This window comes from Sus scrofa, chromosome 6 (genome assembly GCF_054392235.1).
Source record: "Sus scrofa isolate SSC_HxYL_T2T_F1_AM1 chromosome 6, Sscrofa_HxYL_maternal_Yorkshire_Landrace_v2.0, whole genome shotgun sequence".
Classification (NCBI taxonomy): Eukaryota; Metazoa; Chordata; class Mammalia; order Artiodactyla; family Suidae; genus Sus; species Sus scrofa.
Genome location: NC_139388.1, coordinates 103,556,649 through 103,579,974, shown reverse-complemented (window position 1 = coordinate 103,579,974; position 23,326 = coordinate 103,556,649). Strand labels below are relative to the sequence as shown.

Genomic DNA, 23,326 nt, shown 5'->3' with positions numbered 1-23,326 from the left:
AGCTACGGATTGGACACTCCATAGGGCATCACGGCCTCCTGCCGCTGTAGCTGACTTGGGAGACGGGAGGATGGTCTGGTTTGTCACCAGACTCAGATCCGTGGGAGACGGCAGCGGGGGGTGCAGGGTTTCCAGAAGTCAAAGCAATTCGAGGGCTCCTGGGGAATTTCTTCCTGTAGAAGGTAGTGCAGATAAATACTTAAAGCTCAGGCTGTGGATGGAGGGGCAGGACCAGTTGGTCCTCTGCTGAGAGGTGCCGGTGAGAGCCTGTCCCTCAGAGGGTGCACAGGCAGCACCATGGCCACCATCAGTGTGGCTCTGACCTTAGGTTTTTCCTTGGATCTTCCCTGTCGCTCCATTTTTCCTTCCTTCCGTGGGTTCGTGGTGTGGGCAGGGGGTCTTTGGGTGGGGTGGACGGAGGGAAGTTGGGGGCATCCAGGAGGCCTCTGTGTCTTTCTGTTCTGTGGGGAGCACACGCCAGAAGCACATGGAAACCATGGTAGAGGATGAGCCATGATCTCTAGGGGTGAGCACCGCTGGCGCACCAGGGTGATCTGGCAGGGTCTCCCCGCGGCTGACCTGCTGGGGAGATCGGTTTGATGACTCCCTTCCCCTGGGCTGATGGGGCCTGACCACTACCCGCCTGGTGCTGAGTCTGTGTGATGGGGGAGCTTTTGCCAAAGTCTTTGTCCCCATGACAGCCTGTTAAGCTTGATAGCCAATCACAGAGCAAGGAATCGTGAAATTTCAACAGTGGTCACTGTCGCCAGCCACTGAAGGTGACTAGTAAGACACTGGTGCCAGCCCTAGTCCAGAGTTCATGTGGTGTCAGGGTGTCAAGACCAACCCTGGGACAGCTGAGTCCTCTTGACAGTTGGTCCAGAAAGTGCCTTCCTGACCTCAGCCAGGCAGTGTGAGCTTTTAGGAGCAGAGAACCTGCTCCAGTGGCCCTCAAGGGTCCTCCCCTGTCCGTGAGCACCGTGTCTCACATTTTAACTATTTAACACCTTGCCTGGGGTTTCTGAATTTAATTTCCTTGTGTGTTACAGCCATTAAAGGGAGTGCAGGTAACAAAGGCTCTGAAGGCACGTTTGCACGGGGAGAGGGTATGAGTCGCCCGGGTCTTAGGTTTGCAGTAACCAGTTCATAGTAACCAGTGGAGCCTGGTACTCACTCTGCAACTCGGCTTCCCAAGTACCCCATGCTGACCCTCTCCTGATCTGCCCTCATGTCATCACTGTGATATGCAGGGGGAAGGATGGCCACTGTGTGCAGCTTCTCAGCAAGTCCGCAGAAAGCCAGGCTCTGACTGGGGGTCACCTGGCCTCCCCATGCTGGTAATTCCTGTGTGATGCTGGCCCCTCTGATGAGGGAGGAAGTGAGTGGCCCAAGGAGACGTGGCCACAGAGGCCTGTCGACCTGCCCTGGCCTTGGAGAGGGGTCTGGGGCGTCTTACCAGTTGGGTTGGCCCCACAGAGTAAGGGGGTGTCGCCGGGTTGCTGATGGTGATGGGTTTCATTGCATTTATTCATCACCTGGGTGATGGTTTTCACGTGCACGCTTTTCCAAACTAATGGTTTGGTTTCCCTTGTTTCTGTGACAAAGCCACAGACGGCAGGCCTTTGTCCCCCAGTGAAGGCCACTGGCTGGGTCTTGGCCCCTCTCTGCGTGACTCCTTGCACTAATGGAGAGATCGGTGTTTTGTGTTTGCGTGTGTTGGGGACGAGGCGCAAGGAAACGTGTCGAAAACAGGAACATTTGGTATTTTCAAATAACCCTTCTCCCGGCACTCTCTCCTGGCAGGATGACAGTGCCGACCTGAAATGCCAGCTCCAGTTTGCCAAGGAGGAGGGCTCGCTGATGCTCAGGAAGATGGCTAGGCTGGGACGGGAGAAGGACGGGCTGGAGCAGGAGCTGCAGAGGTACAAGGCCCTCTACGGGGAGGTGGACAGCCCCCTCCCCACAGGGGAGGCCGGTGGGCCACCCAGCACCCGGGAGGCGGAGCTGAAGCTGCGGCTGAAGCTGGTGGAGGAGGAGGCCAACATCTTGGGCCGCAAGATCGTGGAGCTGGAGGTGGAGAACCGGGGCCTCAAAGCGGAGATGGAAGACCTGCGGGGCCAGCACGAGCGTGAGGCTGTGGGCCGGGACCCCCTCCCCGGCCTTCCTACCTCCCCCTTCGGTGACTCCCTGGAGTCTTGCACTGAGCTGCGCAGACACCTGCAGTTCGTGGAGGAGGAGGCGGAACTGCTGCGGAGGTCCATCTCCGAGATCGAGGACCACAACCGGCAGCTGACGCACGAGCTGAGCAAGTTCAAGTTCGACCCGCGGCCAGAGCCTGGCTGGCTGGCTGAGGGCGCCAGGGGGTTGCCCCTGCAGGACGAGCTGCAGGCGGCGCGGCTGCAGATCAGTGAGCTGAGCGGGAAGGTGCTGACGCTGCAGCATGAGAACCGTGTGCTGCTGTCCGCCCAGCGCTGCGCCCCAAGCCCCCGTGACAGCGATGCTGACAGCGATGCGGGCAAGAAGGAGAGCGATGGGGAGGATGGCCGGCCACCTCAGCCCCGGCGGGAGGGCCCCATTGGCGGTGAGAGCGACTCGGAAGAGACCTTTGAGAAAACATCGGGCTTCAGCAGTGGGAAGCCATCGGAGGCCAGTGAGTGCCCGGCAGAGCTGCTGAGGGCCCGAGAGGACTCAGAACGCCTGGCGAGCATCAGGCATGAGGCCGAGCGGCTGGAGCGGACGGTGGAGCGCATCATCGCTGACACCGATGGCTTCGAGGACACGGTGCTGCAGGGCAGCGAGACCTCGCCCGGGGCCGGGGAGAGGGGAGCGGGGGCGGACAAGGCGCCCCAGCTGCTGGGGACCCTGAACACGAGGATGAAGGCTTTCAGGACAGAGCTCCAGGCCTTCCTGGAGCAGGTGGAACGGCTGGGGGATGGCCTGAGGGAGCGGCTGGAGGGCCTGTCCCCGCTGCCCCACCTCACCGAGTCGTCCAGCTTCCTGTCCACTGTGACCTCCGTATCCCGGGACTCCCCAGTCGGGAACCTGGGGAAGGAGCTGGGCCCGGACCTGCAGGTAAGGGGGCTTCAGGCTCGGCCTCCCTGCTCCCTCCTGCTCCTCCTCCTCCTGGCTGGCCTTGCTCTCCAGCTCATCCTGCTCACGGCTGCTTGGTTATGATTGCAAACCTGCATTGTACTCAAGCCTCAAGTTTCAACCAAAACCTTTCTCTTGGTTGGGTTTCTCCTTTGGTTTGGTTTGGTTTGGTTTGGTTTGGTTAGTTCTCTTTTGTTTCCTTGTTTCTCTCCCCCTCCCCTCTTACTTTTAACTGCGCCGATGCTTTTGGCTCAGAGGGCCTCCCTCTTGACACAAGGCTAATCCCGCTGGAAGCGCTAGGGCTCGGCACAGCCCATCCCTGCTCCTTTTCTGGGCATCCCAATCGACCAGCCATCCTGATGAAGAAGCAAAGAGGAGTTTAAAACAGTTCAAACAACAATTAGCAGACTTGCCAGGAGCGCGTCCCTCCCTGGGTTTGCCGGCCCGGGACGGTTCAGCCCTGATGGCCTAGGCTGCCCACCGCTCCCTCTGCGATGCAGCCCGGCTGGCGAGGAGGGCAGCGGAGAGAAGGATGGTTTGGATGGCATCTCCGGAGCCCAGGGCGCGAGTGGAGTAGCCCCGGGACTGCGCTCCCCTGCGCTGCCCTTGGCCGTGACCCAGCTGCCACCCTGGACTGTGGTTTCTGCTGCCTGACCACTGCGAGGAAGCAGCAGCCTTGTTTCTGTATCCTTCGTGGGTGGCGCTTACGGGCCAGCCCTATCCCGCATCCCCAGTGCATGCACCCCATCACCAGCGTGTCGCATTCTTCCCCCTCTTTCTCTTTTTGCTTTTCAGATCTTTCAGCCCGCAGTTTTGCTCATCTTCATCTTGGCTCTGTTCTCTTCTCTCTCTCATGCCACTGTGTTTCCGTTGGTTTCTCTGGTCATGCTTTTCTTCGTCCCGTAGTTTTCCAGCCGTCTACCCACCCCCCCCACCCTCTTGTCCTTTGTGTTTTGTTTAAAATTTTAAAAGACAAAACAAAAGACAAAACAAATCCCTCCCATGCACCTAACAGTCCAAACTGAGAGATCAGATGGAGTGGCAGGAACGAGGGGAGGAGCGAGGGCGCCCGCATCTCCGAGCCGCACGGGAACTGCACCGCCGAGCCGACGGGGACGCTGGGAGCTGCCGGCCTGGAGCCCAGAGCTGCTTCAACCTGGAGGTCAGCAGGGGCCAGTCACGCCCTCCCACCCTTCCTTGGTTGTGGGTCTGACTGTGATGCTTCCTCCCTGAGAACAGGGAGGAGGGTGGTAGTGGGGTGATGTGGAACCAGGAATCAGAATCCATTGCCTGCAGTTGGACTGGAGGGTCCACCCAGGGTGAGGGCAGGGGGACTGGAAATGGTGCAAAGCACATGAGATCGATGCGTGAGCGCTCTGTGGCTTCTTGTCAGACACTAAGGAGCAGGACTGAAAGCCACGTATATCCCCCTGTGTCATGAGCCGGCCCTATATTTTGTCTTGATGGTCCTCCAGCTGTCAGGCAGATTCCGGTTGCTGCCCTGACCCGGGGCTCTTCAGGCGACTCTGTTTCCATAGCAACCCATGTCCACAAAGCCTGCGGCCACCACAGATCCTCCATTGTATGAAATAGTTGTCCCATCAGGGAAGGCTCTTTCATGCAAGTAATTCCACCCAGGACTGGACAGGTGGCTGAGGATGAGTCCCTGCCTCTCTCCGGTCCTGCCAGTCAGGCAGGTTCCTCCAGGGTTGGAGCAGCCTGTTCTGCACTGGGGAAGGTTGGGTCCTCGTTCATCAACTCCTGAGGGGGTGTTATCTTCAGCTCTGAGGCGTCACAGCAGATCCCAGAAGTCAGGGGAGAGGAAGCACGGGGAGGCTCTCACACCTGAAAGTCGACGAAAGCTCACTTGGCAAAAAGTCAGGCGTTTGACCACAAAACGTGGTGCACAGAGGGCCTTGGGCTCAGCTTGCAGCCAGCACCCTGATGAGGCCATGGGTCCCCAGTCAGGACACGCACCCTGGTGTGGGCCTCGGAGCCCGGACTCCAGCCAGCTGAGCCCATTTCTAGCTCTGTTTCTCAGGCAAGTCTCTGAGCCTCTGCTTTCTCGGCTGTAAAATGGGAGTCAAAGTACTGCCCTGCTGGCCTCACTTGGTTGTATGCAGTTGATTTTCTAGTGAGTTGTTGACTGAGAAAGTACCTAAAACAGCTAAGTGCTGTGTAAACATAAAGTACAACTGAAATAAGGAGCGGGAAATAGGTCCTGCCAGCAGAGACGCCAGGCCGCAAGGGGTATCACAGCCCCTGTCGTTAGGCTCTTATAGGGGTCTGGGTCTCAGGGGAGACCCACAGATTTCTCAAGGTCCGTATATGAAACGGAACGTCTGTGTTTGCCTTACAGATGTGCATGTTTAGGGAAAGGGGAAAGAAGATAAGCACTTATTTGGGAAGATTTGGGTGTTTGGCCGGGTTTAACTGAGGTCAGGTGTTGACCAGTATTAGTAATACTGGCGGCAGCAGTGATGATAACAACAAGGTGAAAAATTATACTACTTTCTTACACTGAAGCGTGTTAGCAGGTGACGGATCTGTGCGGTGGCTCACACTGAGCCTGGGAGGGGATGGTATCTCCATGCCCCGCCTGGCAGAGCTGTCACAGCCCCCGGGCTCTCACTAACCCATGCATGCAACCACACACCAGTTAGTCGCTCAAAGACAGCAGCCAGACTTAAGAAGGACCCGTGTTCCTGTTGCCTGCTCATCTCCGTAGATGCTCTCCGGTGGCACCGGCCCCCTCCCTGCCTTTGTTCCCCGTGGCTCCCGGCAGATCTGCCCAGAGAGTCCCACTTGTTAAGAGAGCAGGGTGTGGCATATGTGGTTTGGAATGTGTAGGGTGCCTTAAAAATAGTTCTGAATGAGGAGCAGCCGAGCCTGGGCACCGGTCAGATTTCACACGTAAGTGATGCCGAGCCTGTGCCCGGAGGATGGGTCAGAAATCTCAGCGTTCTTCCCTTGAGCTCCTCCTCTCATCCTTCAGTCAGCGAGCACAGGAAGCTGGTGCAGTCCCTGCCGCCTCAGCTGTGACATACCAGCCTCGATCAAATGATGTGGGCTCGATGCCAAGTATGTGTGCACAGGTGTTGACCCGATAAACCGCTTTTGAAAGAAGTGGTGGCCAAGCTGGCCAGGCAAAATGAACTCACGGGACGTGAGGTCACGGGGATGGCAGTAGGATGGAGTCGTAGCAAGTAAGCAGTGTGGCTGCTCTCTAGGCAGGGGCTGCAGTGAAAAGCCTTGTTTATTTTTGTTTATTTTTTTATTTTTTGGTTATGTGGAGATAGTGATGTTGTCTTAAAGTGTGGAATGTAATTTATAAGCCACCTTCACTGCAGAGGTCCAAGAAATTAGCAGAGTAAATGGACGTGGGACACGCCCCTCCGGGGAAGGGTGGGCTGTGGGTCCCCAGCAAAAACACAGGGAAGGTGGTTGTGTTGACAGGATGAACAGGTGTCCACAGCCTGGGAGCCACGGAGGGGGTGTGTTTACATAAACCGCCTTCATGGACAGGATGCGATGAGTGTGTTTGATGCATCATTGAAACTTAGGCGAGTGGGCCAAGGATGCTTTATTGTCTGATCTTTTGGGAACTTGGTGATGAAGGGAAGTATTTGTTTTCCAGAGGAAGTCTGTGTGCTGTGTGACAACTTTCTGCAGATGTGCGTGAGTGGATGCACTTGTGTGGCAGTGGACTGACTCTGGATAGAAACTTCTGCTGAAGCCTCTCTGTGTTTTTGTGACACTGGAGGGAGTACAGCATCCTAACTAGGAGCCACTAGTTGTCCATATAAGTTTTAGTGTTCCGTTAGCGAAAATGGACGGGAAAAGAATAAACTTCTTGTAGATCAAGAGGATCCAGAAGGTTCTGTTATTGACTAGCCCCCACAGATGACATGGGAGCCACTATAGAGCAATCAAACGCCACCAATGGGTATCCTCATAGGATTTCAGGGTCCTTTTCTCTGGCCCTTCACTAATGAGATTCAAATAGAGGGATTGTTTTTTTGATTGAAGTATAGTTGATTTACAGTATTGTGTGTTTCGGGTGTATAGCACACCAATTCAGTAATGCATATATATATGTATGTGACATACATATAAATATATATGTACTACTGAAACATACAACACTGTAAATATGCACATACATATAAGTATATATGTATATGCTTTTTCAGATTCTTTCCCGTTATAGGTTATTACAAAATGTTGAGTATAGTTCCTGTGCTATATAATAGGTCCTTGTTGGTTATCTATTTTATTTTATTTTTTATTTTATTTTATTTTATTGTAACTTAATTTTGTTTTATTGTTTTTTAGGGCCTCACCTGCAGCGTATGGAGGTTCCCAGGCTAGGGGTTGAGTTGGAGCTGTAGCCACTGGCCTGTGCCACAGCCACAGCAATGTCAGATCCGAGCCGTGTCTGCAACCTACACCACAGCTCATGGCAACACCGGGTCCTTAACCCACTGAGTGAGGCCAGGAATCAAACCTGTGTCCTCATGGATCCTAGTCAGATTCATTTCTGCTCAGCCACGTTGGGAACTCCCTCTGTTTTATATATAGTAGGTGTATCTATTATTCAGAGAAACACATTTTTAATCAAATAATGCAAAAGTAAGGAAGCTCTTACATTTGTTAAAGTAAAAATTGTTTAGGAGTTCCTGTTGTGGCTCAGTGGTTTAAGAATCTGGTTAGTATCCATGAGGATTTGGGTTTGATCCCTGGCCCTGCTAAGTGGGTTAACGATCCAGCATTGCCATGAGCCGTGATGCAGTTCGAAGACGTAGCTTGGATCTGATGTGGCTGTGGTGTAGGCCAGCAGCTGCAGCTCTGATTCGACCCCTAGCCTGGGAACTTCCCTATGCCACACCTGCAACCCTGGAAAAAACAACAAAAAAGACCTTTAAGAAATGAGTCATTGGGAGTTCTCGTCGTGGTGCAGTGGTTAACGAATCCGACTAGGAACCATGAGGTTGCGGGTTCGGTCCCTGGCCTTGCTCAGTGGGTTAACGATCCGGCGTTGCCGTGAGCTGTGGTGTAGGTTGCAGATGTGGATCGGATCCCGCGTTGCTGTGGCTCTGGCGTAGGCCAGTGGCTACAGCTCCGATTCGACCCCTAGCCTGGGAACCTCCATATGCCGAGGGAGCGGCCCAAGAAATGGCAAAAAGACACACACACACAAAAGAAATGAGTCATTGGAGTAAAGTTGATGTGTGGCTGAGTGCCCTTCTTCAAGGAGAACCCCAGGCTCTGCCTCGCGGATACTAAAGGCTGCGGCCGTCTTCTGCAGAACCAGCAGAGTGAGGAGAGTTCATGTTCTCATTGGTTCTTGAGAATAGGATGAGCTGAAATCGCTAGCTTTCAAAACTTTTATCCTGAAGTGGAGGCTCCCTGGCGTCTCTGATTTTCCATCTCTATCCCATGTCCCTCTCAGTCTCCCCTCCCCCCATGCTAAGGCTAGTGCTCTTTTCTCGTATTTTCTGTGTTTCCTGCCCTTGGGATATGATTCTCACTCATGACACTCCAGGTAACATCAGATGTCATCAGAGGAAAACGGGTGTTCTCAGTGAGAACTAACAAATGAAGGTAATCAGAATGAACTGGTGAAATGATAGCTGTTCTTATTGCAGCAACCCATTCAAATGCCCAGCTTTATAAGTCATGTAACTTCAGGGAGCACAAACCATTGGGTAGCAGTCACGTTTCAATTTTAATGATGCCTGAGTTTTGGTGGTGGTGGTTTGGCTGCGCCTGTGGTACATGAAAGTTCCCGGGCCAGGGATTGGACCTGAGAAACAGGAGCAGCCTATGCCACAGCAGTGACAATGCTGGATCGTGAACGCCCAGGCCACCAGGGAAGTCCGATGCCCAAGATTTTTAATCTGACAGTGTTGCCATCTCTAAAAACTATTTCAGAGACAGCTCAGCCTCCTCTGTCATTGTCATTTGGACATAAAAGGCCTACAAGATGAATTTCAGCAATAAAATTTTTAAGATTCCTTAAAGTATTTGAACCTAAACTGTAATTAGCAGATCGTGGCAGGGTCTCCGAGGCACCATGCGCAGGGGAGAGACTCCAAACCAGGTGTCTGTTAACTGAAGGAGCTCAGGCTGGTTACCCTGAGCATCCCGTCCTGGCTGGGACTGTGCAGGCGGGAGAGGGGAGGCCCCCCAGTGGGGCAGGAGAAACTCTAATAAGAAAGCATAGGGACTTTTGGAATTCCCATCATGGCTCAGTGGTTAATGAATACGACTAGGAACCATAGGGTTGCAGGTTCTATCCCTGGCCTTGCTCAGTGGGTTAAGGACCCAGCGTTGCCATAAGCTGCGGTGTAGGTTACAGATGTGCCTCAGATCCCAAGTTGCTGTGGCTCTGGTGTAGGCCAGTGGCTACGGCTCTGATTAGACCCTTAGCCTGTGAACCTCCATATGCTGCAGGAGTGGCCCTAGAAAAGGCAAAAAGACCAAAAAAAGAAAAAAAAAAGAAAGCATAGGGACTTTAGCAACTGAGGGAGACATATTTGGACTTGCACCGTGAATCTAAGAGGCTGACTGTGTGCGGTGGTGATCCTTGACCGTCATGATTGCCAGCTCGGGCCACCCCTGGCGTTCGAAAAGCCGTCTGGGGAGTTCCCACCATGGCTCAGAGGAAACGAACCTGACTAGTATCCACAAGGATGCAGATTCGATCCCTGGCCTCGTTCAGTGGGTTAAGGATCAGCGTTGCCATGAGCTGTGGTGTAGGTCACAGATGCGGCTTGGATCTGGCGTTCCTTGGCTGTGGTGTAGGCCGGCAGCTATAGCTCCAATTAGGCCCCTAGCCTGGGAATTTCCATATACTGCAGGTGAGGCCCTAAAAAGACAAAAAAAGAAAAAAGAAAAAAACCGTCTGGAGGCTGCTACTGGGGCTCCCTCCTGGTTTGTGGTTACTCTGGTGGCCAGAGCTCAGGTGATGGGTACCACTCATCCCTGTCTGCTGGGTAAGAGGTGGGGTGGGGGTCTGGGGCAGCTGCCACCACAGCTCCATGTGTGTCACTGCCTCGTGCATGTGTCTGTCTTCAGCTCAGGCAAAGTTCTCTTGTCCCACCCATCCGCTCAGGGGCTCCCCCGTTTTACCTGAACAGAGTGTACAGGTAAAGCTGTGGGTCCACTTGCACAGGTGACCAGACCACATCAAGCGGAGACAGATTTACAAAGATGATCCAGAAGGAAAACATGGACTGTATTTCAGCACAGCCTTCTCTGTCTGCAGGGCAGAGAGACACAGAGGGAGAGAGGACAGGGGGTATTTTAAAAGGACACTGTCGGAGTTCCCTGGTGACTCAGTGGCTTAAGGATCCTGTGTTGTTGCTGCTGTGGCGTGGGTTTGATCCGTGGCCTGGGAATTAATGCATGCTGCAGGTGCAGTAGAAAAAAATAAAAGAACCCTCTTACGCACAGGCTGGGCAGCTGCAGGGTGTGTGGAAAGTCATCCAGTCGAGCTGCCCCTCCCCTCGGGTGTCTCAGAAACATAACTGTCCCCTTTCCTGCTCGAAAACCTGTGTTTCCATACTTAAATTGTGGCCTCAGGAAGGTCTTCCTAATAAATAATCTGAATTTTCCTGCAGCCAGAACCAGTGGAGTGAAAGAAAATAAGGGCCCTAAATGCCTCTGGGCATGAAAGTAAGTCCGTGACTTTCATTGTCTGGCAGATGTGTACGTTTTGTCAGTACTAGGTCAATTTTCTGACAGAAGCATCAGCAGTTCACCGTCTTGAGCAGACCGCCGTTCATCTCGCTGTGGCCTTACCAGCCCTTAACTCCTGCAGAATAATGGGTTTCTGCACAATGGCCCCTCATCCACATCACCTTCCCCAGAGTCTCCAAGACATGGGGTCCTGCCAGCCTCCCTGGACTGTCCCATCCCTGCCACCAGCTTCTAATGAAGTTGTAAGCATCAGAACTGCCACTTCAGCTTTCCCCTTTTGTGTTTGTTCTCGAAAGATAACCTGTATCTTTACAAACAAAAACTAGGAGTTCCCTGGTGGCCTAGAGGTTAAGGACCCAGTGTTGTCACTGCAGCAGCTTGGGTCACTGCTGTGGCGCGGGTTCCATCCCTGGCCTGGGAAATTTTTTGTGCTGCAGGCGTCGCCGAAGTAATAATAATAGTAATAAAACAAAAAACAGAAATGCATTAACCTTAAATAGGGCACCACAGTGTTTTCTATGCATGTCTTGTGGAGAATGAGATGCCTGTTACACCTCAGCCCCGTGCTGTCCATGGTCACGCTCATCTAAATGGGTCAAAAACGGATGAAGGGCGTGGCTTTTGCACAACACCACTTGGGGAGACCACAGCTGTGTGCCATCCTTTACCCCTGGATGTGCACCCCCTTTTAAAACTTACCTTTATAGGTCAAGTTTCACTTTGTTACAAAAGGGGAACAATTTCATGTTACCTAAAGGGTAAATCGCTGGGTGATTTTTGCTTTTTAGGGCCGCATCTACAGCATATGGAGGTTCTCAGGCTAGGGGTACAATTGGAGCTACAGCTGCCAGCCTACACCACAGACAGCAATGCAGGAGCTGAGCCGCATCTGCAACCTAGACCACAGCTCACGGCCATGCTGGATCCTTAACCCACTGAGCAAGGCCAGGGATCGAATCCCCAACCTCCTGGTTCCTAGTCAGATTCACTTCTGCTGCGCCACGATGAGAACTCCATAGGTAATTTAACTTTATATATTTTTGTATTACACCAAAAATCATGTTTGAATGTGAGTTTACCCCTGTGGCTGCTGAGAGCAAAACGGCAAGGTCCTGGGCATGTGTTGAAAAGTCTCCCCAGCCTTGGTTGGAGGCAGGGAGGTGTTCCCTGGGCTTGTTCAGAGGGCACAGGATGCTGTGCCCTCACCTTCCCTGAGGGCCGGGGACCAGGACTTCGAGATGTGGGCAGTACTGCCCAGCATGCGTTATCTTCACTCCGCCGCTGGAACTTTACCAGGTCACCCCACAGCTCAAGGTCACACACAGAAAGGTTGGAAACACTGCGTTTGCAGCAGCTGGGCCGCCCCCTTCCCTGCCCTGTCCTGTTCTGCATCCACAGGGGAGAGAGCGTGGGCCCCAGCACTGCTGAGTAAAATCGCACTATCGTGCTGTTCCCAGAGTGAAGTGCAAACGCCTGGCATCACAACAGTAGCCAATCGAGTGCCCGAGGCAGTCACTGCCTTTAGCAGGGCAGTCGGATGCGTGTCAGCCTCTGGCAGCCACAGTCATGGTCCCATCCGTGGTTCCTAGGCTGTAATCTAGCACTTTCGGAAAACCAAACCAAACCCCCCTACTGGTTTTTGGCACAAGAGGGGGTGTAGGGGAGGGGAGAAGAGAGCCGATAACTGTAAGACTGAATTCTAACCCTTTGCAAACAGAAACTTTCATCCCACCTAGCGCCTTAGCTACTGTGATATTATTCCCATGCCTTATCTGTAAGTTTTTATCTACACCTTTCAATTAGTCATCGACATGCAACACTTGTTTCTCGCTTGGATGAGCGCCCGTGTGAGTGTTGAAAGGCAGGAACTTAGCGGAGTGATGGAGAGCGTTTCCTTTTCAGCAATGCTTTTATTTCCCTGAGAGCCTCACCCCGCCTCCCGCACCTCAGAGGATGCCGAGGTCTGGGGTGTGGAAGTGGGTGGTAGGTCTTCTCTCCTGGTGCTCACCCTGGGGGCAGGCTAGCTCGTCCTCTTGCTGTTGGGGTGGTGGTGGCCCAGAAAGTCAAGGGGAAGGAGTCCCCCTTATTCTGCCCACACCATTGCCATGCAGAGGGCAAGCCGGGTCTGCGTCAAAGACGGCTGTAAGCCCTGTATCCCACAGACAGCTTTCCTGGTCCTGAAGGAGTCTGGGAACCTCTGAGAACACCACGAGAGACCCCGTAATGAAAAATGATGCTGGCAGACACTCTCCCTTGAACTAGCACTTGCTTCTGAATCAGAAGCAACCCCCTCAAGGAGGTCACTAAACTGTGCGGGGGCTTTTAAGTTTCCTGGGCTGGGTGCAGAGTGGCACGGGTAACCGGTGGTTTGCTGAGATTGCTTGGTTTGGCCTGGGTGGCAGGTGGGGACAGCTGCTCATCACACTATCTCTTGTTCCAGATGGCAGAGGAGCACCTCTGTGCCCTGAGGTGGAAGGAGCGAGAGATGCAGGAGCGAACCTGGGCCGACGAGAGGCCTCTGGTACAGCAGGAGCTGCGGGCCCTGAAGCAGCATGTCTTCCTCTTCTACGTCAAGCTCAGGTGGCTGCTGAGACGCTGGCGGCAGGGGAAGCAGCTGGAGGAGGAGGCGGACGACTCCACCGAGGTAGCGCCGCCTGGAGTCCATTTCTTGACAGTTTTGTTGTCCACCCCTGGCCCCTGCCAGCCCCCTCCCCTTATACACAAAGTCAAGTTCTGACATTTCAGATGACTTCGTCAAGTCCAGCCCAGGCAGCAGAAATGCAGTGCTGCCCTCTAACCTCGTTTTAAGAGCTTCCTGGTGTGTAGCTCCATCCCGCAGCCAGGGGTTGGTGCCAGGCCTTTTGCTGCTGATCAGTGCATTTGATACAGTTATCAGACCAAGGCCCTTCACCCCTCACTCCACCTTCCTGATTTGTAAAACCTAGTTCTAAATTGTCTTCTCTGTCGATTTCAGCTTCTGTTCCTAAATCTCAGAGCCCATTCTGCCAAAGCAATTCTAGCAGGGTCTCTCCTGAGTCCCCCAGGGGCACTTTCTTGCCACCTCTGAACTTTGTATTCCTCTCCTTGTTGGGCCTTGATTCTCAGCTTCAGAACAGATCTGGGTCAGTTATTGGCTTTCTGATTGATTTTGATTGATTAAAGCTGTGTGACCTCCAGCTCTGCAGGCTCCTTCCTGACCTTGCTCTCTGGTGAGGGCAGGGCTGGAGCTGCCCGTGTCTGCCTGTTCTGGACACCCACGGCCTTGGCGACCTTGTCCAATGCTTCCAGGCACTGGGACTGTTGGTTCCTTTTAGCCCTCAAAGACTATTGGTGTGTTTCCCACTCTCACGAGCAGTGTACGTAACGTTAAGTCATCCTAGGAGTGGAAAGATCCAGTGATTCTCTCCTCGGGGTGAAGAAAGTCTCCAAAACTTAATTCAATCTGCTTCCAGCTATCCATGACCTAGAAAACCATCGTTAAGCACACAAAGCTCAGAGATACTGGTCAAGTTTTCTGTTGATCAGGACTTTGGCGTTCGTCTTTCTCTGATTTCTAAAACCATATCTGTGAGCAGTGATAACTTATAAAGGGTAAAAATTTTCATTATCAAAATAGTTGATAAGTAGTAAAACTTCTAATCTTTTCTAATAAATTTCCATGCAATTTAAATGGAGAAAGGGGCCAGTAAGTGAAATGACCACAGTGAGCCTGTGAGGGGAAAGGGCTGGGAAGCGAAGACTTGACCTCTGAAATGGGTAATTTCCCCATCGCTGAAAATCCAGCTGCAGGGTAACAGGATTGGGGTGGAGCTGTGATCATCCTCTCTTTCAGTTTCAGAGCGAGCTTCCAGAGACCTTTCCCAGGCTCGGGGAGCTTGGGGTCCAGGGGGACCCCAAGCTGGATGGTCCAGACCAAGATGATGACGGGCCAGGCTGTGGCTTCTCGCTGGGGGAGCAGATTGCTGAGCATGGATCATGGCTGCAGCCCACAGACGGGGGACAGCCACACAGGCAGGTGGGTATCGAGGTCACGGCCCCTTGACTGGCCCCCACCCTGGAGAGGAGACCCCTGGTCTGCTTATGTCACCAGGTCACCTGCTGGTATCCCAGGGAGCAGGAGATTGGTTTGCTTGGCTATACACATAACTAAGGACACAGTAAGATCACATCAAGAGGGTCCCCTCAAGGCCAGTGAGTGTCCCTCTAAAGGAGGAAAAAAAAGGTGTTGAAGAGAGTGGCCTGTGCCTTATGAAGTTTGACCATCCTTCTGAGAAGGCAGCGCCGTGACCACGGCCTGGGAAAGAACTTAGGGCTTTTTTTTGTGGTTTACTGAGTGGACATTAGCAGCCTCTCTAAATTGGCAAAATGCAGAGCACAGGAGGGAAGACCCAGCATTGTATTTATTCCCCAAAAGTACATATAGAGCATTCCAAGCTTTTTTTTTTTTTCTCTTGCTTTGTAGGGCCGCACCCACGGCATATGGAGGTTCCTAGGCTAGGGGTCAAAACTGGAGCTACAGCTGCCGGCCTACACCACAGCCACAGCAATGTGGGATCCAAGCTGCGTCTGCAACCTACACCACAGCTCATGGCAACGCTGGATCCCCAGCCCACTGAGGGAGGCCAGGGATTGAACTCAAATCCTCATGGATTCCGGCCAGATTGTTTCCGCTGTGCCACAGTGGGAACTCCATGTTCCAGGTTCTTTTTAAGCCACATAACACATAATGTCCCAACCAAAAGTATTTAACGACACTTCAGAAAACCTTAAAGCGCATATAGAGAGAGATGGGGTTTCAGTGTAGAAACCAGTAATTGTTCGTGTTGTCGAAGGTCTCATTTATTATAGGCAGGCAGGCCCTGCCGAGTGATGATGCCACTCGGATCTTTTGCGCTGCTGCACAAAATGGCAGCTGGGTTTGGGGCGTGGAGACCCCGAGAGGCTAGAGCTTTGCTGCTTCTGAACTTCCCGGTCTGAGTCCCTACACACCCTCTCTGCTTCTCTGTGGGTCCCTCGGCAGAGCCTAGCCCTGGGGCGAGGCGCGGGCGGGGTGGACCCCGGGCGCAGCTGCAGCCCCTCAGCCAGCAGCACCCTGGGGCCTCCCCCCACACTGGCCTCCACAGCTGCGGCCCCTCCCTCGGCCCGGAGCCTCAGAGCGCCGCCAGCAGACGAGTGTCAGCAGGACCCAGGCTCAGGTCCAAGTGACGAAAGTGGCGCCGCCTGAGCTCAGGGCTTTGGGAAGTGTGTGTCTGCTCCAGGGCTTCTCTCTGTGTGCACCCAGGTCTTCATGGGCACAGACCCATTTTCTCCTCATATGCACCCACGCGTCACTTTCCCCAAGTCATAGGACTCCAGAAAGAGGTTACTTTCAAGGGGCCTTTTAATGACAGTGATTAGGATGTTTGTGGTGATGCCAGTGTCCAAGGGGAGATTTTAGCTCATGGGACGAGTTTCCAGCGCAAATCAAGTTAGAAAATAAAGTGCAACTTTGCAAACAATCCTTTCAAATCTACCAGTTTTTTAATTAATTATTTACTTATTTATTTTGCTTTTTAGGGCTGCACCTGCGGCATATGGAGGTTCCCAGGCTAGTAGGGATCCAATCGGAGCTGAAGCCACCGGCCTACACCACAGCCACAGCAACACCAGATCTGAGCCGTGTCTGCGACCTACACCACAGCTCACGGCCACATGGGATCCTTAACCCACTGAGCAAAGCCAGGGATTGAACTCGCAACCTCATGGCTCCTAGTCGTATTGGTTTCCACTGAGCCACGACGGGAACTCCCAGTTTTTTTATTTTTAAAAGAGACGTTGTCAATCAGTCCTACTAAGTGTCTGTGATTAACTCAGACAGTATCCCTTAGTTGCCACTGTGCCAAGAACCCACTGTCCCTGAGACCGTGTGCTGGGTGTTTCCCACGCATGCATCCAAATCATTTGGAAAAGAGGGAAAAAATGTAACACATCTGGTTTCTCAAACAATAGTCATGGAAAATTTTACCCCGTGAGATGAAAAATAATGTGAAGTCACTCAGCTGGACTCTCACGTGCCGCGTACTTTAATGTCATCTCTCTTTTCTGCCTCCTCCTGCCATTGCTAACTTCTCAGCTCTTCCCCTTGAAGGCGCAGATGGACCCGCGAGTTTCTACTTTGTGCCATATGAGCGGGAGGCACGTGGATGGGCCAACAGGGTTAGAATCCAGACAAGCAGAATCAGATGTGCCTTTACTGGCCCCCTCTCTCCATGGCAGTCAGGAGCCACCCGTCCGAGGACAAGATTAATGAGCTCTACTGTACTCGACAGCTGGCTCCTGGGAGAGCTCTTCTGGGGGAGGAGGTCTCTGCCCTGAGGCCGTGTGGGTGCCAGCCAGTGGCCTGGACGAAAGAGCCGAGCACGTGTCTTGGGGGCTGCCCAGCAGAGCCGCACCTTCTCGGAAACTCCCGAGAACCTCCCGCGAACCTCCCAAGATGATAAACAGAATGGGAAACGTGGCCTGACTTCTTTCCCAAGGATAAATTCACAAGTAACAAAATTTCCCAGGCCTTCTTTGTGTCACATGGAACAGTTTCACAGTTGAACACAGTGGATGGCAACATTTATCACATCAAAAGAGGTTAGAAAAAAAATTACACCTGGCTAGGTTTTTTTTTTTTTCTTTTTAGGGTCACACCTGCAGCCTATGGAGGTTCCCAGGCGAGAGGTCGAATCAGAGCCGCAGTTGCAGGCCTACGCCACAGCCATACCAACGCCAGATCCTTTAACCCACGGAGCAAGGCCAGGGCTCAAACCCACATCCTCATGGATACTGGTGGGGTTCTTAGCTTGCCGAGCCACAACAGGAACTCTCTGGTTAGTGGTTTTGATCACCAGTGATTGGCACCTAGACCAGGTTTAGCATCACGTAGGAGTTTAATATTTGCTAAATTAAAAAAGTTATATATATCAGGTTGACCATGGAAGTAGTTCAGAAGAAAACCTCAGGTTAGAAAATGTTTGGTTCTGTGAATGTACTTCATTGGCTGACGGGCGGCAGGGAGCGACTGTCCTGGGAATCGAAAGTGCTTTCAGCTCACGCAGCCGCCTCGAAGAGCCCGCCACAGTGCGAAGGTGAGGCCAGCATTCCTGTGGCCATGGACGTGTTTTCTACTCATTCCAATTCCTGAAATCAGGTTTTTAAACACAGATGGCTATAGTGCCGAAAGTATGACCCTGTGGTTCCATCAGCCAGTCTTCCCAGAATTGGACTACTTTATTAAAAGAGAAGCAACTTTCCACTCAGGGATGTGATGCAATACTTTTTATTAAAGTATGTAAATGCGAAGAACCAAATATAATTTCCAGAGTGAGATCCTTGCAGTTACATTTCATGTTTGTCTGCCACGGCCACCGGTCACCGAGGAATCCCTCAGGATGCAGCCCCAGGACCAGTAGACTCTGCTCCCTCAACCTCTGTGGCTAACTCAGGGCCCATCAAAGTCAAAGTCAGCCTTTCCCCTATGGACAGAGTGCCTTGGCTCCTTGGACTTGCCTGGTACCGAGCAGCCCCTCTATTCTGCTCTGCCCAAAATGCAGAAACTTCTAGAAGGGGCACTTCTCACATCAGAGCTGTGATGTGCCCTCCTCCTGCTCCTCCTGAGCCTAGGTGGCGTTGACATACGTCACACTTTCATATGTTGCACTTTTGTATGTCGTACCATGATTTATCCTTCAGACTCTGCAGCTTTACAGCCTGCCTGGGAGACGTGCAGCTCTGTATGAAAGGAACCAGACCAGAGCTCATGATTAGGAAACGTTTGATTTCTGCTGTGTATTTTTGTTTGTTTCTGTTACTGTGAAAATAGCACGTGTAGAAGGTGGAAAGTCACAGGTACTGAAAGGAACCTGAGGAAATATTCTCGCAGCCCCGAGCTAACAGTTTGCACCATACCTTTCAGAGTGTGGCGTGTGATCTAAATAAGCTGATAAATTTGCTAATAAGCTCACTCTTCCCATCCAGTTACTGTCATCAGACCTGCTCTAACTTTCCTGGAAGCCTTTGGCTGACGACTCTGGGTTTGTACTTCACTCAACATACATCATTTGCCCTTTAACACACCCACACCTCCTGGTCTTGGGAGCTCTCGGTGAAAGTTGTGGTGACCTGCAGGCCCTGAGCCTATGGGGCCCAGGTCACCTGACGTATTCCCAGACAGGGACAGATGAATCCTCTGCATAGTGTCTATCATCTCTGTAAACTTTCACACTGGGTATGTTTTCAGGGCCAGCCCTCACTGGCTCCTCTTTTATCTGTGAGGGGATAACGGTTTTAGAAAAGAAATCTCTAAATTGATCTGAATGTAACAATGAAGCTAAGAGGGACAGATGGCTTATTTATGAAAATGTTGCTGGATGTGCAAATGTATCCTTTCTGGCTAATCTCAGTAAAGTCTTAGGGCTTCTGCTGGTGGAGGAGTTACTTTTATTGAGCTTACAGGAGGCCCCCTCTTTGTCAACTCGGAACTCTACATGCTGGGGGTAGCTACCCCAGCATTCTAGAACTCTCTGCCTAAGTGACAAGGCAGTGGAGGCCACATCACCTCTATTCTGTGACTGCTTTTTGTGAGTCACCCCGTAGCAGCAGGTCAGTGCATCTGTTTCAACTTTAGATTAAACCCATCTCCAAGATAAATGGCTCTGATGCAAGCAAAGTAGTTGATGGTAGTTTAGCTCTGATGCGCATGTCAGAAATTTTTGATTTTGTAAAATAGCTGATGTTGCATCACAAAGAGGTACCTCTCTATAAGTTTCCTTTTCTCTATTAATATTTGTCCTATACTTGGATAGCAGTCCTGTTGGCTGAAGCCCAACCTTGAACCTGTTATAAGTTTAACACTTTATAGCACAGTCAAACTTCTGATGTCAATTGTGGGATCATTTTAAGCCTTGCCCAAGAGAGATGAGCTTGGAAGAGCTAAAATGCCCTTAAAAGGAGGAAAAGGAGGCGTTCCCGCCATGGCACAGTAGGTTAAGAATCGGACTACAGGAGCTTTGGCCACTGTGGAGGCTTGTGTTTGATCCCAGACCCAGTGCAGTGGGTTAAAGGATTTGGTGTTGCTGCAGCTTGGCCTGGGAACTTCCACATGCCGAAAGTGTGGTCACAACATTAAAAAAAAAAGAGAGAGAGAGAAAGAGAAATAGTGGAACCATTTCACTCTGCTCCTTTGCAAGAAAACTAACCAGCTGATCCTAAAGAGATTGAAAAGTTGGATTTTTTTTAATTGAAATTGATCATACTTAGCAGATACATGAGCTAAAAGGTTGCAGGGCTAGGCCCTGGCACAGAAGGTTCAAAAAGCTCTGTATCCAAGAAGACTTTGACCTGAAGGCCTCTAAATGGAAGAGAGTCCTGATTCCATTCTTGAGTTGATTTGGGCCTTTTTACCCAGAACATAGCCGAGCAAGGGCCACACCGGCAAGGAAAAGCCTGGGAAGGCTATGATGCCAGGATTCTCGAGTGCTGGCACACAGTTTGTCCAGCCTTAGGTGGCACAGACCTGGCTTGCAATCGGGCTCTGCACTTGCTCTCAACCTGAGCTCAGCAGGTCCCATCACCGCATGCCGTGGTTCCTCCCCAGTCATGCGGAGATGTGCCAATGTGCCCTCAGGACCGATGTGAGATGCAAGCGATATCCTGAAGGTGAATGAATATCACTCCCCACCCACTGGAAACTGAGTGTCCATTACCATTACTGGGTTTTTATATGTGTCACAATCATTTGGAAGGTTTGTGCCCATCTGTAGTTCATTCTGGGTCTTGAGAAAATCTCCCTTGGCTGTCAGTTGTTGCTGCTGTTCTCCAGCGGCAGGGCTCAGCTGGCTGCCTGCCCTGTTCTGTTCTTGGGTGACTGTGGTAACGGGCACCAATAGCATCAATAGTCTGGGCTCTTGCTTCTTTTGGCCACCTTCACATTGAAGCAATTTTGAGCTCATTCCATGATGATTAAATATAATACCAGCACAGTACGACATTATGTTGATTATTCTGACCCAAATGTGCACGAAAACATAAAAGCTTTTATTTAATCTGATATCTGCTAATGCCAAAAGGTACTTATTTCCAGAGGAACCGAGTTTTCAATCTGCAAAGGGACTGTCCTGTGAACCCTGCTTTCAAAGACCACAAAGTTATGGTACTGATGTTGTTGTTGTGGTGGTTTGTTATTCAGCTGAGAATCCCACAGCTGATCACATATATGACTTGGGGTTCATATGGAGGTTTTGATCACAGATCAGAATTTATCACTGGGTTTTCTGCTTTTTCTTCAATGAAAATGAAATGACTGCTCCAAAGACTGGATCAAAATTAGTACTGTTATTTTATGCTAAAATACTTTGACTTAAAAAGTAGTGATTTTTAAAAGTTTTAAAGCCAAAGATGAAAATACCAAACAAATCTACCACAACATATATATTATTTTTCAGCAAATTCTATACCTAGGAAGATGTGTATGTGTGAAAAGATTGTTGATTACCGCTTCTCACTCACTTGCACATGTATGATGTTTAAATACTTTCGGTGTGGGGTTTAAAGAAACGTATGCGTTTATAACAATTTCACACATTTTTATGAGCATCTTGTTGAGAATGATGGTAGTTCATTTACATTCAGATGGTTGGAAAGAACGCCTAAGATTTTTAGATGGCTCTCTATCTTCTGAATTTTGCCAGTGTTAACTGAGTTGTACTCCTAGTACCTTTCATCTCAGAGCTATTGAAGTAAAAGGAGGTATTCAAACTCAAGGAACAGTAAAAGCCAGCAGACATTTCCACTCAATTGAAAGTCTACTGTGTGTAATATTACAACTCTTCAGACGAATGATGGGAAAACTATGGAGTTTTCAGTGACATATCTGTTCATGTTAAGGAATTTCTCTTCTCTTTTCTTTCTTTGGCCTCAGTGTGCAGTTGCATGACGTGGGGGTCTCAGTTCCCAGATCAGGGATTGACCCCAGGCTGCTATAGCAAGAGTGCTGAGTCCTGACCACTAGGCCACTGGTGAACTCCCCTCTTTTCTAATTCACTTGTCTTTAAATCCAAACATATATTCAGAGTATCGTAAATTCTTCCCAAAAGCAGTTAAGCATTTTTGTGTATGTGCATATGTGTTTCGAGGATTGATTCAGAGGTGACCATCCATAGCCATGTTTGTCATATATATGACCTCTTAGTAACTACAAATCAAGGGTCTGCCCACTGTGTTGATAAGAGGCATGAGCCCTTTATTAATTTCCTTCTGGTTCAACAGCTGGCACTGAGCTGACAGCATACATAGGTAAGAATGTATATGTCCTTACATTTGCTGGCAACTCTGGCAGTGCTCCTGAGCCAGAGAGATCTCAGCTCCAGGGGCCCCCAGGAGCCCACCTCCTAAAACACCAGCCCTTAGCAGCGTTGGCCCCCTGAGTCTGGGGGTCGCCAAGGGCACCAGCCCTCCCATTGGCTGTGTAGACTCCCATTCATCCGAGAGACCGCCTGGTACCCTCCCCGCCTTGACTGCCAGGCTCCTGTCCCCTTCCTTACTTACATGCGATGTCCCCGCAGATGGCGGAGAACCAGCCGCTGTTCTGTGCGCTCAAGGCGCTGCTGGAGGACCTGCGCTCAGAGCTGCGGGAGGATGTGCGTGCGCGGCGGCGGCTGCAGCAGCAATACGCCGGCGACAAGGCTGCCTGGGACGTGGAGTGGGCCGCGCTCACGTGCCGCCTGGAGCAGGTACCACTGCGGGGCCTCCCGCTCAGTAGGGAGGGGCCCAGGTCACAAGGCCCAGCCTGTGGGAGACAGGGCCAGGGCCCGAGGAGAGACCAAAAGCCCCCCCTTCCTGTAGGGCCGCGTTTTCCCTCCTGTTCCCTCTCCCAGGGGTGCGGCCCACGCCCCCCTCCACACCCACCCAGCAGCATTTCAGAAGTAGCGTTTATTTTCTCATTCTGCCTTGGGTGAGGTGGTCTCTTGATTATTAGTTTACTCAAGCTAAAAACAGAGCTCATCCATCCCCCACCCCTTTTCCCTAGCAACTACTAATCTATCTGAGCTTGGTTTCATCTATTTATTTTTCCACATGTTCATCAAATCATACAGTATTTGACTTTCTCTGACTTCACCTAGCATAATGCCATTGACATTCATCCTCATTGTCACAAATGGCGAGATTTCAGTCTTTTTTATAGCTGAGTAATATTGGGTGTGTGTGTATACACACCACATCTTTATCTGTTCATCTGTTGATGGACACTTACTGTTGCTTCTCTTTCTTGGCTTGACTGTTGTAAATAACGTTGCTGACAACATGGGAGTGCAGATATGTTTTCAAGTAGTGTTTTCATTTTTTCAGATAACAGGTACTTGAAAAGATCCTCTGTTAATCAGGGAAATGCAAATCAAAACCACAATGAGATGTCACCTCACACTGTTGGAATGGCTCTTATCAGAAAGACTAGAAATGGCAAGTGTTGGGGAGGTTGTGGGGAGGCGGGGGACAAGGCTGTCTTTAGCTC

At 51.2% G+C, this 23,326-nt stretch overlaps 1 protein-coding gene across 19 annotated transcripts in view; it reads left to right on the top strand.

The window, feature by feature from the left end:
* MTCL1 (microtubule crosslinking factor 1) overlaps nt 1-23,326 on the top strand; it is a 117,470-nt gene that overhangs the window by 73,124 nt on the left and 21,020 nt on the right. For all 19 annotated transcript variants that reach the window (XM_084964066.1, XM_084964065.1, XM_084964063.1 and 16 more), the window contains 5 exons: nt 1,804-3,072; nt 4,106-4,252; nt 13,235-13,438; nt 14,627-14,809; nt 22,380-22,547. In XM_084964066.1, the coding sequence (XP_084820192.1) occupies nt 1,804-3,072; nt 4,106-4,252; nt 13,235-13,438; nt 14,627-14,809; nt 22,380-22,547 (1,971 nt within the window). The remainder of the gene's footprint in view (nt 1-1,803; nt 3,073-4,105; nt 4,253-13,234; nt 13,439-14,626; nt 14,810-22,379; nt 22,548-23,326) is intronic.